General features: G+C 36.5%; 3 protein-coding genes across 4 annotated transcripts in view; 2 read left to right on the top strand and 1 right to left on the bottom strand.

Moving 5' to 3' along the window:
• The window catches only part of LOC117629578 (probable mannitol dehydrogenase), a 5407-nt gene extending 907 nt beyond the window's left edge, over positions 1-4500 (top strand). The window contains exons 1-5 of one of the 2 annotated variants that reach the window (XM_034362104.1): positions 2470-2826; positions 3038-3151; positions 3464-3977; positions 4060-4213; positions 4298-4500. In XM_034362104.1, coding sequence (XP_034217995.1) covers positions 2729-2826; positions 3038-3151; positions 3464-3977; positions 4060-4213; positions 4298-4500 — 1083 coding nt within the window. In that variant the 5' untranslated portion in view covers positions 2470-2728. Of the gene's footprint in view, positions 1-2469; positions 2827-3037; positions 3152-3463; positions 3978-4059; positions 4214-4297 lie in introns of those variants that run through there. The other variant, XM_034362105.1, reaches the window with a different exon arrangement.
• A 1964-nt stretch (positions 4501-6464) lies between these two features.
• Positions 6465-8634, bottom strand: LOC117629579 (elongator complex protein 4-like). The gene is made up of 7 exons (XM_034362106.1): positions 8178-8634; positions 7939-8075; positions 7602-7637; positions 7224-7450; positions 7051-7123; positions 6794-6946; positions 6465-6554 (listed from the first exon to the last, which is right to left on the bottom strand). Exons 2-6 carry the CDS (start codon positions 8033-8035, stop codon positions 6888-6890), a joined length of 492 nt encoding a protein of 163 aa, XP_034217997.1. The 5' UTR covers positions 8036-8075; positions 8178-8634; the 3' UTR covers positions 6465-6554; positions 6794-6887.
• A 1978-nt stretch (positions 8635-10612) lies between these two features.
• On the top strand, positions 10613-12189 carry LOC117630430 (protein FAR1-RELATED SEQUENCE 5-like). The gene is made up of 3 exons (XM_034363156.1): positions 10613-11076; positions 11698-11802; positions 12096-12189. Exons 1-3 carry the CDS (start codon positions 10700-10702, stop codon positions 12187-12189), a joined length of 576 nt encoding a protein of 191 aa, XP_034219047.1. The 5' UTR covers positions 10613-10699.
• Positions 12190-13145: the final 956 nt, after the last annotated feature.

Raw genomic sequence — 13145 nt, 5'->3', positions numbered from 1 at the left:
CGCAAAAATTTGGGCGGGTACCAAAAATGGGAGACGAGAATTTTTATATATAATTGTTTTAGACTTTGAGCTACCAATATGTATTTTTCCTCGGGCAAAAATTTAAAGATTTTGGGCGGGTACCAAAAATGGGACGCGGGAATTTTTTTATATAATTGTTTTAGACTTTGCGCGACCAATATGTATTTTTCGTCGCACAAAAATTTAAAAATTTTGGCGGGTACCAAAAGTAGGATGCGGGAATTTTTTTAGACTTTGCGCGACTAATATTCCTGTATTCGTCTCGCAAAACTTTGCGAGACCAATATATTTCGTCGCGCAAAACTTTTTGCGACCAGTATATATTTTTCGTCGCGCAAAAATTTAGACGGGGTACCAAAAATGGGACGCGGGAATTTTTTTATATAATTGTTTTAGACTTTGCGCGACCAATATGTATTTTTCGTCGCACAAAAATTTAAAAATTTTGGCGGGTACCAAAAATGGGATGCGGGAAATTTTTTTTTTCAAAAATAATTTTTTTTAGACTTTGCGCGACCAATATTCCTATATTCGTCGCGCAAAACTTTGCGAGACCAATATGTTTCGTCGCGCAAAACTTTGCGCGACCAACAATATTTTCGTCGCGCAAAGTGATACGATTTTTAAAACCGAAATAACTCCTCCACCATTTTCTCAATTTCTTTCTCTACTCTTACCTCTCCTCTCTCTTTTCCTCTCCCCAAATCCCACCCTTTCTCTCACACTCACTCCTCTCACTTAATCTCTCATCTCTCTCTTCACTATCTCTCACTCTCACTCTCACTCACTCTCTCATCTATCTTTTCACTATCTCTCACTCTCTCATCTCTCTATCACTATCTTATCTAATTCTCTCACACTCACTTCTCCCTCTCATTCTCACTCACTCTCAATCTTGCCAAAAGGTATATTCTCTCCAAATTTTAATTTTTTTTCATTAATATGTGTTTTTGGAGTTAGTTTTGAGTTTGTGTGGGGTTTGGGGTTGAGTAAAGGGGAGAGATTGGAGTTTGGGTTGGATTTGTGGTATAACAATTTTAGGGGAGATTATGCATTCTTTTTTTTTGTTGTTGTTGTTATTTGACCATATTTGTTTTTTTTGTAGGTAATCATCGAGACTTTGATGGCTAAAGTTGAGGATTAGGAAGCTATCAAAACATATCATCCGCCACTACCACCACAATATGCTTGTATTAGGATTTTATTATTGTACTTTGTTAATTTATGTGTACATTTTGAATATTATATATATATATTTTTTGGATAATTTGATCACTATTTTTCATATGTAATTTTATTTTGAATATGTCAATTTAAATTAAAGTAATTAAGAAAAATCTTACAATTAAATTAAATTTAAAAAGTAAAAATTTGAAAAAATTAATATAATTAAATTAATATCAATTTAAATTAAAGTGATTTAAAAAAAATCATACAATTAAATTACATTTAAAAAGTAAAAATTTGAATAAATTAATATAAATAAATTAATATTAAAGAAATAATAAAACAAAAAGTCAAAAACCTTGCGCGACAAAATATTTTGTAGCGCAAACTATTAAATTAGTTTATTTTAATTAAAAAAAATTTAAAACACAAAAAAATATTTCGTCGCGCAAATATTTGCGCGACGTTAGTGTTCGTCGCGCAAAACTCTAAAAATGTGGGCGGGTACCAAAAATGGAACGCGGGAATTTTTTATTTTTTAAATTTTTTTTGAGACTTTGCACGACCAATGTTTTTTGTCGCGCAAAACTTTGCGCGAAGAATATTTTTCGTCGCGCAAACCAATATTTTTTCGTCGCGCAAAGTCACTTTGCGCGACCAATGAAAAAACTTGGTCGCGCAAAGTCTTTATTCACGGATTCTGCGCGACGAAGTTTCTGTGGCGTTGAAATTTGTGCGACTACAATTGTATTTTGAGCGACGAAATTCTTTTCGTCGCGCAAAGTGTAAAATGTAGTAGTGAAACCCAAAAAATGATAGCTGGCCCAATTTAATTTAGTTTTGATTATTAAATTACTTTGATGTCTTATTGAGTGTTGGGCTTTTTATGAAGTTTTGGAGTTGAGTTTGTTTTAAGAAATCAATGGTAATTTTGTAATTTAAAAGAAGTTAAAAGTCTTTTTGTTATATTGTAAATGAGTTTTGGGTGTGTTATAAAGTCTATTTCATATAGGTTTTTTTTAAAAATAATTTGGGCTCCTATATTGGGTATAATAGTGAATCTAATTAAAGCATATTTTAGAAATAATGATAGGTGGAAAGATAGAATTGTGTTGTTTCAAATTGATATGGTAGGTGGGAAAATACGATGGGTGAGAAAATAAAATGAAAAGGAAAAGATCAGCGTTTATTTTAGAAAAAGAAATTAATAAATGGCAAAATTCCATTTATTTTTAGAACGAGCACCTCATTTTGAAGGAGTCAAGCTTTCTATAAAGAATAAAGAGATTTTAAAGGCACTGCGAAGACTACCGTGTACGTTTGCAAGAAAATTTTCTGGTCAGCAAAGAAAGATTCCCTCTCTGCCCTTTGCTCACCCGATGCGTCAGCTCAGCACCAAACCTGTTGCCACTTCATCTTTACATATACATGCATGAAGTCTCATAGTGCCACTTGTAAATTGCTACTTTCACAATCTGTCCCTCACACAAACTCTCACTCTGCTATCAGTCGATTTGTGTTTGAAGTTTGAAGAGAAAAAATGGTGAAATCTCAAGAGCATGAACACCCCAAGAAGGCATTTGGATGGGCTGCTAGAGACTCATCTGGTGTTCTCGCTCCCTTTAATTTCTCAAGAAGGTACATACATTATTAACTCTACTACTAGATCCGATTATTGTTTCTTTGATTTACATTTTCACTTCATCTTGGATTTGTCTGCTTTTTTTATGATTAAGTACACAAGTTTCTGGTTTCTTGTTTTCTTTTTTTATGATTTAGTTGGTAGTTCTTGCTTTCCAGGATCTCAGTTTTAGATTTGTTGTCTAAAATTGAACTGATTTGGTTGTAGAGAAACAGGAGAGAAAGATGTGGCATTCAAAGTGTTATACTGTGGTATATGCCATACTGATCTTCACATGGTTAAGAATGACTGGGGTTTTTCCACCTATCCTCTGGTTCCCGGGTATGTAGTCATATGCCATCCATTATACTAAACATATACAAACTTTTAACAAAAAATTACATTCATTTTCTATCAATTTTAACAATGTTATACTTAGAGAAATTCTTTTGGTCCGGCATCGGCCACCCACACAACCAAGCGAGGCCCATGGCCACTCTCGGGTGGGACAGGGAATGTTTGGTTGTGATAGAATGACATACTGGCAGATGCCGGGACTGAGATGATTTCTCCTTGAATTGGACTAATGCTATGAATTAAGTTCTTGATTAACTTAACTAATGAAATGCATGCACACTCAATTGGGCAATGTAGGCATGAGATTGTTGGTGTAGTGACAGAGGTAGGGAGCAAAGTAGAAAAATTCAAAGTTGGGGACAAGGTAGGAGTTGGGTGCGTGGTAGGATCCTGCCAATCTTGTGATAACTGTGCAAACAATCTTGAGAATTACTGCCCCAAATATATACTCACCTACGGTGCCAAGTACCATGACGGAACCATCACATATGGAGGTTACTCTGACTTCATGGTGGCCGATGAGCACTTCGTAATTCGTGTTCCGGACAACCTTCCTCTTGATGGTGCTGCCCCTCTTCTATGCGCAGGAATCACAACCTACAGCGCATTGAGATATTATGGTCTTGACAAACCCGGTATGCATGTGGGTGTGGTTGGTCTAGGTGGTCTTGGACATGTGGCAGTGAAGTTTGCCAAGGCTCTGGGGGTTAGGGTTACAGTAATAAGTACCTCCCCTAATAAGAAGAAGGAAGCTATTGAACATCTTCGTGCCGATTCGTTTTTAGTCAGCCGTGATCAAGATCAGATGCAGGTGATTACTTCAACAAGTAGCAATGATCATGAATTTAACTAGATTATGATCTAATTAATCTTTTGTCCTGCTAATTTGGTAGGCAGCCGTGGGCACAATGGATGGCATTATCGATACGGTTTCAGCAGTCCACCCACTCTTGCCTTTAATTGCTTTGTTGAAGTCTAATGGAAAGCTTGTTATGGTTGGTGCACCAGAGAAACCCCTTGAGCTTCCAGTTTTTCCTTTGCTAATGGGTAAGCCTATGACATAACTCACTTCTTTCATGGGGTTGCATTGGATGATGGTTTATTCAAGTACTTACTTTGGAAATGTTACAGGAAGAAAGATGGTTGCTGGTAGTAATATCGGAGGCATGAAGGAGACACAAGAGATGATTGATTTTGCAGCCAAGCACAACATAACAGCCCAAGTTGAGGTTATCCCAATTGATTATTTGAACACTGCCATGGAGCGCCTTGCCAAAACAGATGTCAAATACCGATTTGTCATCGACGTTGGGAACACATTGAAGTCTAGTTAACTTTTGCATCCCGGTCTACATCAATGGATGAACAGGCAATCAAGTCTCTACTTAAATTTTGCATCTCGGTCTAAATCAATGGATGAACTGGCAAACGAAATTGAGTTTGATTTTGTGGTCTCAATTTTTGTTGTGTTTTGTGTAAACTTTTCTTGGTACTATCAGCACAATATGATAGGATGGATCTTATTTAAAAGAATAAATGGAAAAGTTTGCTGATTTGGGATTGGGAATCAAGTTTCAGGTGAGGATTTGGTTTGGTTTGTTCCAATCAAGGATTCCAGTTCCACCAATTCAATAGTTTGAAAAACAATCACATATCAACCATGTTTGGAATGCTCAAATTCACATATGTGCGGCCTGCAATGGGAGATAATATATTGGTTATGCGCATCCGTAGATGTCTTTTGTGAGAGGATAATATTGATAACTGATCTCGTTTACAGATCTTGTTTACAATTTCAAATATTAATATAGGTTGAATTTTAAGCATTTTTTATATCTAATTTCTTTATGAGAATTGACTTTGCTCACTGTATGTTTGCAATGGTTGTGTTTATTGTTTTGCATCTTATTCTATTGTTTGCAAGAATCCTTTTTGGGGCTATGTTCTTTATCTCTCTATTGGAGTGTAAATAACAGTTTAACTAAAAATATCTCAAATTAGCCAATTTTTTCTACGAATATATAATTCTTACACAAATAACCTAAAATCTGAATGATTCCAATTATCAAATCAGAGATTTTGAAGAGCCAATTGTTTGTTGATCCACCTGAGGCACAAGTAACGAGGAGCATTGAAATTGGTACTTAGGTGACGAGGGGTAAACTTAAAAGATATTCAACCAAGAACGCAACAAATTTCACACACTTTAGACTTTGACCAAATACTCTTATGACTAGTCAACTGTCATATATGAATTATACCAAATAATAACATACACAGAGCATACCAAGATATACCTGCAAGCCTAAAAATCAAGCGTCCCAGTTTTAGAGGACACAGAACAACTACTAGAAGTGCCATACGAATTTCCACTTGAACCATCGATAGGGACTTGGTTTAGACATTATAAAACCATAAACCTCCGCTTTTTCAAATTTATTGAGAAGGTTGTTGACTCAAGAATCACATGAACCTGATGACGCATTAGAAATTATGAATAACAATCAACCAAAAGTTCATAGTAATGGAAATGTTAGCAGAAAAAGCTATAGTACCAAAGGTGTTCTAAGGATGACTGAGTGAAAAGGTGGGTCATGCAGGTGCATGTTTACACATTCATGGCAAGTTCACATGCTAACTTCATCCAACGAAAAAAGAGAGACGGAAAATTTGATTCATATGGGTGAAGTACAGTTTTACATTACCTGTGTATTAATACGTGCAACTTTGTGCACATTGAGAAGGCCAACCATGTTACCGTTAAGGAGCTTTTCCAATTCCTTGTCCTCGTCTGAATGAATGTTTCTTTACAGATTATTATTGTCAAAATATTCGATAGCACAAAAACAAATGTTAAAGCTGATATTAACCTGGAATTGCTTTGACCAGAAGCAATGAAATGAGAAGTCATTCAGAGCCCTAACAACAAAACTGAAGCAAAGGAAACAAGAAGCAGTTGTGACTTAGAGGCTAAATCAAATACGAAGTTGAAGACCAAATAACAATTTCCACTAACCATGTTGCAACAGAAGAAATGCTGTCATCAGTTCTGTATTTTCAGCCAAAGAAGGAGATAATGTATGATCAAACTTAAAAAGAGAAAAAGAGACGAAAAGGAAGAAAAAATTGAAAACAAACCATATGACCATGGCCACCAAAAATACCTTATGGATTATTAGTTTCATTACACGCCAAGTAGTGGAGTCTTAATGACAACTCTTGAGGACTCAAATTCAGATTTTCTTAAAATATACAAGAACCATTAAAAAAACAAAAAAGAATTACAACATCCGGCGGCAATCTCATTTGATTTTTTAAGATCAAAGAGGTTATAAACAGTTCTTAGAAATAAAAGGTTAAATGTAATTGTTTCATTTCCTCGCACAAGCTGCAAAAATGAATACTAAAGACATTCAATTTCATGAAATCTGTACTGGTCCCACCATAAAATACACGCACACACGCATAAACATGACATAGAGTCACTGAAAATTCGTCTCCACAATGAACAAAGCTAGTTTGACATTGTGAAAAACCAATTGGCATGCATATAATTTTACTAACCAGATATGTCACATCCTATAAGTATATCTCTAGGCAGGAAAACATAAGACAACAGTAGCATACCTTGGAAATTGAGATTAAAATGTGGCGCAATGGTCATGAAGGGCAACAAGATTTGGAGACTCTTGAATGCTAAACCAATCAATACACGTCCTGCTTAGAAATTACCTCTCCAAGGGCTTCCCAAAATCAAATTCGTTGCAGAACTCATGTTTTCTATTTGGACAACGACAACATAACAAACCGCTCTTGAAATCTAAACTAGTTATGAGCGAAGGAGGCATATCTCATACTAAATAAAATAAGGACAAACTTGCCACCTTGACTATCAAAACTCTGCTGATTTTCCCAAAAATACTTCTTATATTGCCAAGCTATTCTCAACCCTTTCTCCTGAAAATTAATAAAAGAAATTATAAATTTCCTAATGTTCACCCTACAAACAGAATTATTGAACAAATACATGGAGAGAAGAATGGAAGAAGAGAACAACCTGATCAGGATCTCGATGACTAGACTTATCATCTTTGGGTAAAGCTGGACAAGGCAAAGTACCGAGAAACTGTCTTGGGTCCTTGGATGGGCTTGCACAGAGAAGGGGTTGGTTGTGAACGAGTCCTTGAGACATAAAATTTCTAATCAAAAGCATATGATGAGATACTTCTGCATCTTCCATCACCGTGACTAGGCTTCCTAGGGAAAGCCCACCACCTAAAATCTCTACAAACCAAAGACAACCTTATAAAACTTCTACAAATAAAAATAAATAAATAAATAAAAAGGTACAATAATTTTAAAAAAACAAAATCCAATTTAATCACCTCAGCTTGGTTTAACTATTGCCGATAAACTATTAGTGATAGAAGATTACTGTCAAGTTCCAGTATCCCAGATGAAATGTGTAAAGATATCAATTGTCCTAGTGCTGCCACGTGTAAGAAGATTGAAGAATAAAGCCGTTGAGATATTGTTAGACCTGTTAGGCAGTTTAGGAAAACTGTTAGTATTGATAAGAGAAGGTTAGAGATGTTAGAGAGGTTAGAAAACACGTGAACAAGGCTTTAACTCAGCTGATATAAAGTCTGTAGTTGTGCTCAATTGAACTTAATGAGAAATACAACAAGTCTCTTCTCTATCTCTGAAATTCTCTCTGCTCTCTCTGCTTTACTTCTTTTCTCTCTGCTCTACATTTCTTTTCAATCTGCCTATGCCATTAGGACCACGCTTGAGTCCAGGGATTTGAGGTGAGTTTGCAGCTACAAAGTTGGGAGAGAAGCAACTTGTCCGAATCTTGGTCGCAGACATGGCTGCAGAAAACACCCTCTACCAATCTCAATCAGAGCACCTAAATAACAGGGGAATGAAGATTATGAAATGTAATAATTAACTTTAACCAATATCTAAAGGAACAAAATGTTTCATGTTAATCCTACAGACAAGGACTTACAACCACACAGACGCAGAGTCCATTTTCAACAAGAATGCTGCTGCTTTTACCCTTGATAACTCAGAGCATTTATCGTATCCAGGGATTAGGATTTGATTACTTTCAAAAGGGTTTTTTTTTATAAAAAGGAATTCTATTTTCCAATATACCGTACTTCCATTCAATTATATCATGCATGCATGTATCCTAGTGTTGTTATAGAAGTTCTTTTCATCGAACAGTTGGTGTGCATTGTAACCACACGACAATTTTCACACAGAACTAGCAAGAGTAAGTCATAATAACAACTGAAATACAAATGCATAGATACATATATGAATAAACAATGAAAGAAGCATTAAGAATATACATAAGTGAATCATAAACAGGCTTCAAACCCATAGTTTTGGTTTATTATAATTGGTTTTCTAAATTTTGCTTTAGTTTCTTTCTGTGGAACCAAACGGAAAATTAGTTAATTGTGGTAGTAGCAGCTTTAAATTAGGAGGCTCACCCAACCTCTCTTTTGTTCCGTGGCACTTTGCGACAAAATAAAACAGCACGCAAAACGCAGCCTCTTGGACTGGCATCTTCCATATGGGCTGCTTTTGACAAATGAAACAAACCAAATTGTAGAGGGAGAGTCTATAGTGAGTGGGAAGTTATAAGGGGTGTTTTTGAGGGGTATGTAAGAGCCGTTGGATTTCATCCAACGGTGAGTTTTTAAAAGAGGGTGCATGTAGAATCGGGTTGAAATCTAACCCGTTAGAAACCCAACTTCAGTTGTTCCCCTTTTTCCCTCTCTGTGAAAAACTGAAGAACACAATCCTCTCTTTTTGAATGTAAAGCAAACCCACAATTAGAAGGATCCAAATCTCCCAAATCGTATAGTCACTCGACTGTCAGTAGCTCGTTGGGAGGCCTGCGATCTATGGTAACCTGGGTATTACGAAGAATGTCTCTTACCTAGCTGTTGCCCTGTTTTGATTCTATGGCTCAAGTGAAAGCCCCTTCTCTTTTTCATTCAGCTGACAAGATTCCAGATGAAAGCAAAGTAGCATATCTCTTTTTGTAGCTAGAAGCCGCAGCAGCAGTTGTTCCTCGATTTTGGTAGAGATGGAGTCTCAAATACCAAAGAGTCTTCTCTAATGTCCACCACATTCTTTCCAGCTGACTGACTTCAGAGGTCCCGATTGATTTTGAGAGGTAAGTTCACTTGTTAGATTGATTTTATTGGGTTTGGTTTATTTTTTGTGAGGGTGGGAAATTCGTCATTTGTGGCATCAATAATGCGTCATTTTTGGAATCAATAATGTGTCATTTCCTTATGAATATTCAATATACTTAGTTCATTGTTGTTGGTCGGGGTGGAAAATCATGAAATGTAGGTAAAAGAACCTAAACTTAGGCTTAATGACATTAGGAGTAAGCATTTCGAGAGGATATTGGGTGAAGTTCTGTAATTGGTGGTTTGAATTACATTTGTGTTCTTAGTTGAACATATTGGTTCTAATGTTATTTTGAACAGATTATTTGACAAGAGATGACGTAACTTATGAAATTTTGCTTGCGTTTTGTGTAATTGGAAGTTAGGCTATGCGTATTTTGTGTCAATTTGGGCAATGTTTTGTGTAAGTGGAATGCATTGATATGTTGTGATGCAATAATGACTGATTAATGAATGAATAATTGCTATGCAGTACTATAGAAGTGGATCAATAATATAGTTAGATAAAATGTCAGGGGGCTCAGACAGTGATGAATGTGCAACAGCTAATGGGAGGGTTTATATTCCTGAAGTAAGAAATGAGGAAACACCAGCAGTTGGGATGATGTTTGACTCGCTTGACCTCGTTTACAATTTCTATAATAGATATGCATTCTTAGCTGGCTTTGGTATTCGACTTCATTCCAGCTTTTGGGGAAAAAATAAGAAAGAGATTTTGAGGAAAGAATTTGTATGTTGCAAACAAGGTGCATACAGGAGGGATGAAACTCGGGAGAGAAAAAGACAACGGGGAATAAGTAGATGCAATTGCAAAGCTAAGATTGTGGTTGTGAAGACAAATGGGAGCAAGAAGTATACCATATCTCTTTTTTCAGAGGGACACAATCATAAGATGACACCCTCAGAAAGAATGCATTTATTGAGATCACACCGTCATATTTCAGATTCTACAAAAGTACTCACAAAACAGTTGGGTTCAGTTAATATTCCCATTCATCAGAAGGTAAGTATTTTTGAGGTGCAATCCGGAGGAATGGATAAAATTGGTTTTATCAAAAAAGATATCTACAATCTTGAATGTAGTGTGAATGGGAAGCTGAGGAACCACGATGTTGAACTAGTGACCGAGTATTTTATGGCTGAACAGAAAAAAAATGAGGCTTTTTATTTCAAGATTGAGGGAGATGGCCATGACAGGTTTAGTCGATGTTTTTGGGCAGATGCAACTTCTAGACGGGCGTATGGGTTTTATGGAGATGTTGTTGTATTCGATACCACATTCAACACGAATCGATACGACTTGACATTTGCACCAATGTTGGGAGTTAATAACCATGGTCAGACAATTGTTTTAGCATGCGCATTTTTGAGTAAGGAAACGACTGAGTCGTTTGTTTGGATGTTTGAGGAGTTTAAGAAAGCCATGCCAGGTGGGGAACCTAAAACGATCATTACAGATCAAGATGCGGCAATGGCCATAGCGATTTCAATAGCCTTCCCGACTACATTTCATCGACTTTGCATATGGCACATCACATCAAAGTTCTCTGTTAAGTTACCACGTGACGCTTATAATGAGTATTGGCGTGAATTTCAGAAAGCCATATGGGATACTGACAATAAGGATGAGTTTGATGCAAAATGGAATATTGTGGTTACAAAGGCTGGTTTGACTGACCATCCATGGCTAAGTTCAATGTTTGATTTAAGGGAATCTTGGGTTCCAGCCTACGCACGACAATTTTTTGCCGCTGGAATGTCAAGCAGCCAAAGAGCGGAAGGTTCTCATGGTTTTTTCAAGCAATACATATCAAGGAGAAATTCGTTGATGGATTTCATAATACGATTTGAGAGGGCACTTTCTCATCAACGTGAAAAAGAGTTAGTTGTTGATCACGTAGATGCATTTGAAGTGGCTCAATGTCTTCTACCGATGCCAATGAACAAACAAATGGCTACCTTGTACACAAGGACAATGTTTCAAAAGTTTGAGCAAGAACTAATAGAAAGTACAGCATGTTTCCTAGAGCTCAAAACAGAGGATGCTTGTAAAGTTGTCTTTAACGTGAGCGAAAGGAAAAATTGGGAAACAAGAGTGGCAGAAGTCGTATATCGTGTAGCTGCAAAGATTTGAATTTGTTGGAATTATTTGCAAGCACATCCTAGCATTGTTCAGAAGGGACCAGATTGAATATATGCCCGAAAAATATATTTTGAAGAGGTGGAAGAAAACTGCGAAATGTGGATTGGTGTCGATGCAAATGGCAAAGAAATTAAAGACTGTGTAGATCCTGGCCTTCTAATAAAGCGGAGTACAATGTCTCGACTTGCTTCAGATGTGGTTGAGGATGCATTAATGAGTGAAGAAGGATGTGAGGTACTGTCAGAGACTCTAAAAAGTTTGCAGGTGAAGTTGAAGTTGTTGAAGGATGGACCAAGTAATAACGAAGTTGGAGGGTCCAGCTCTCAAACACAATATATGAAAGACCCTAAGAGAGTGAGGTGCAAAGGAAGGTCGAAAGGAGTAACGGGAGCAAAGGAAAAGGCAATGAAGTGAGGGATTAGACACTGTCGGGAGTGTGGACACATTGGTCATGATAGAAGACAATGCCCAGCCTTGAACACACCGTAAGATGCTAACACTATTTGTAATAGCATCTAAAATTTGAATAGGTAAAATTTTTATGTGCTTGTGTTTGATGTTTATGCAGGACATCACCGTCGAACAACAACGAATCAACTCCAATACATCGTAGTGACCCATTATTCGACGATTTTTACAGGATGCACGGACCAAGTGAATGATTTATATTTGTATTAGACGAAATGTGGTTGTTATGAAGATTAATGATCAGGTGAACTTTTATAGATTCAGTTTTTGAATATTGTTGTGTTTTTGTTCATGTCCACCGATGAGCTCTTACTATGTCCACTGGTAATTGAAATGAAAATTTGCTTGGTTTCATTCGTCCATGAAATTTGGAGACATGGTAATTTTAGGTCTTCTCCCTATTTATAAATTTGCAAAGACATTTGATAAAGTATGAAATTTTGATTTATATTTAAAAGGAATGACTTTTACCATCTAAAATGGCCAGTTTAGGGTGAATTATGCTTTAACAGAGATTCATTTTTCAAATCTTGAGGCTAATGCAACATTCCAGCTGTTAGTCTGTTGTTTCCATTACCAGTAATCATTTCCAGCAGTAGCCACTTTTTCCAACTGGTTAATAGGGGCACGATTTTGTACACTTTTGTAACTGAAGGATACTTTAAGCACTTTGTTGGAACAGAGCAAATAGAATGCAGCGTGTAAAAAAGAAACATAACATTGCCGCCAATTACACTTAAAAAGCTGAATGACAAATATGAAAGGGTACACTAACTTACATAAATACTCATAATTCCACACATAAAAGAACATTTGATTGCAAAACATATTATGTGCTCCCTCTTAGCAATACCACGATCTCCCCAACCAACCGAACAACGGTAGCCACAATCACTCGGTCGTACTCGTCAGCTTCTTCTTAGCAGGTCTCACATGCTTATGGCCACTCATATCCCTACTGATATAGACGAAATAAATCTTCAGCAATATTTTGCACATGATAAGGAGCATTTACTGATTCCCTGCTGCTCTGATATTGACTTCTTATTGAATAATATGTCCATATTTTCAATATAGAATGTTAGACATTATAACACATGATGACTTGCAATACATAGTCCCAATAATTATACATGAACCAAATGAAACT

The sequence above is a fragment of the Prunus dulcis genome, chromosome 6 (assembly GCF_902201215.1).
Source record: "Prunus dulcis chromosome 6, ALMONDv2, whole genome shotgun sequence".
NCBI lineage: Eukaryota > Viridiplantae > Streptophyta > Magnoliopsida > Rosales > Rosaceae > Prunus > Prunus dulcis.
The sequence above is the reverse complement of the archived record's forward strand: the minus strand, read 5'-3'. Positions and strand labels throughout refer to the sequence as shown.

What these genes read in the sequence shown, in the direction of transcription:
- LOC117629579 (XM_034362106.1), bottom strand. Translation starts at nt 8,035, where the DNA reads ATGTCTGCGACCAAGATTCGGACAAGTTGCTTCTCTCCCAACTTTGTA. An exon ending in GTCATCGAGATCCTGATCAG is followed by an intron (nt 7,124 to 7,223) that starts GTTGTTCTCTTC and finishes ATTAATTTTCAG; the next exon opens with GAGAAAGGGTTGAGAATAGC. An exon ending in GCAGAGTTTTGATAGTCAAG is followed by an intron (nt 6,947 to 7,050) that starts GTGGCAAGTTTG and finishes TTGTCCAAATAG; the next exon opens with AAAACATGAGTTCTGCAACG.
- LOC117630430 (XM_034363156.1), top strand. Translation starts at nt 10,700, where the DNA reads ATGTTGGGAGTTAATAACCATGGTCAGACAATTGTTTTAGCATGCGCA. An exon ending in ACTGACCATCCATGGCTAAG is followed by an intron (nt 11,077 to 11,697) that starts TTCAATGTTTGA and finishes AATAAAGCGGAG; the next exon opens with TACAATGTCTCGACTTGCTT. An exon ending in AGTTTGCAGGTGAAGTTGAA is followed by an intron (nt 11,803 to 12,095) that starts GTTGTTGAAGGA and finishes ATGTTTATGCAG; the next exon opens with GACATCACCGTCGAACAACA.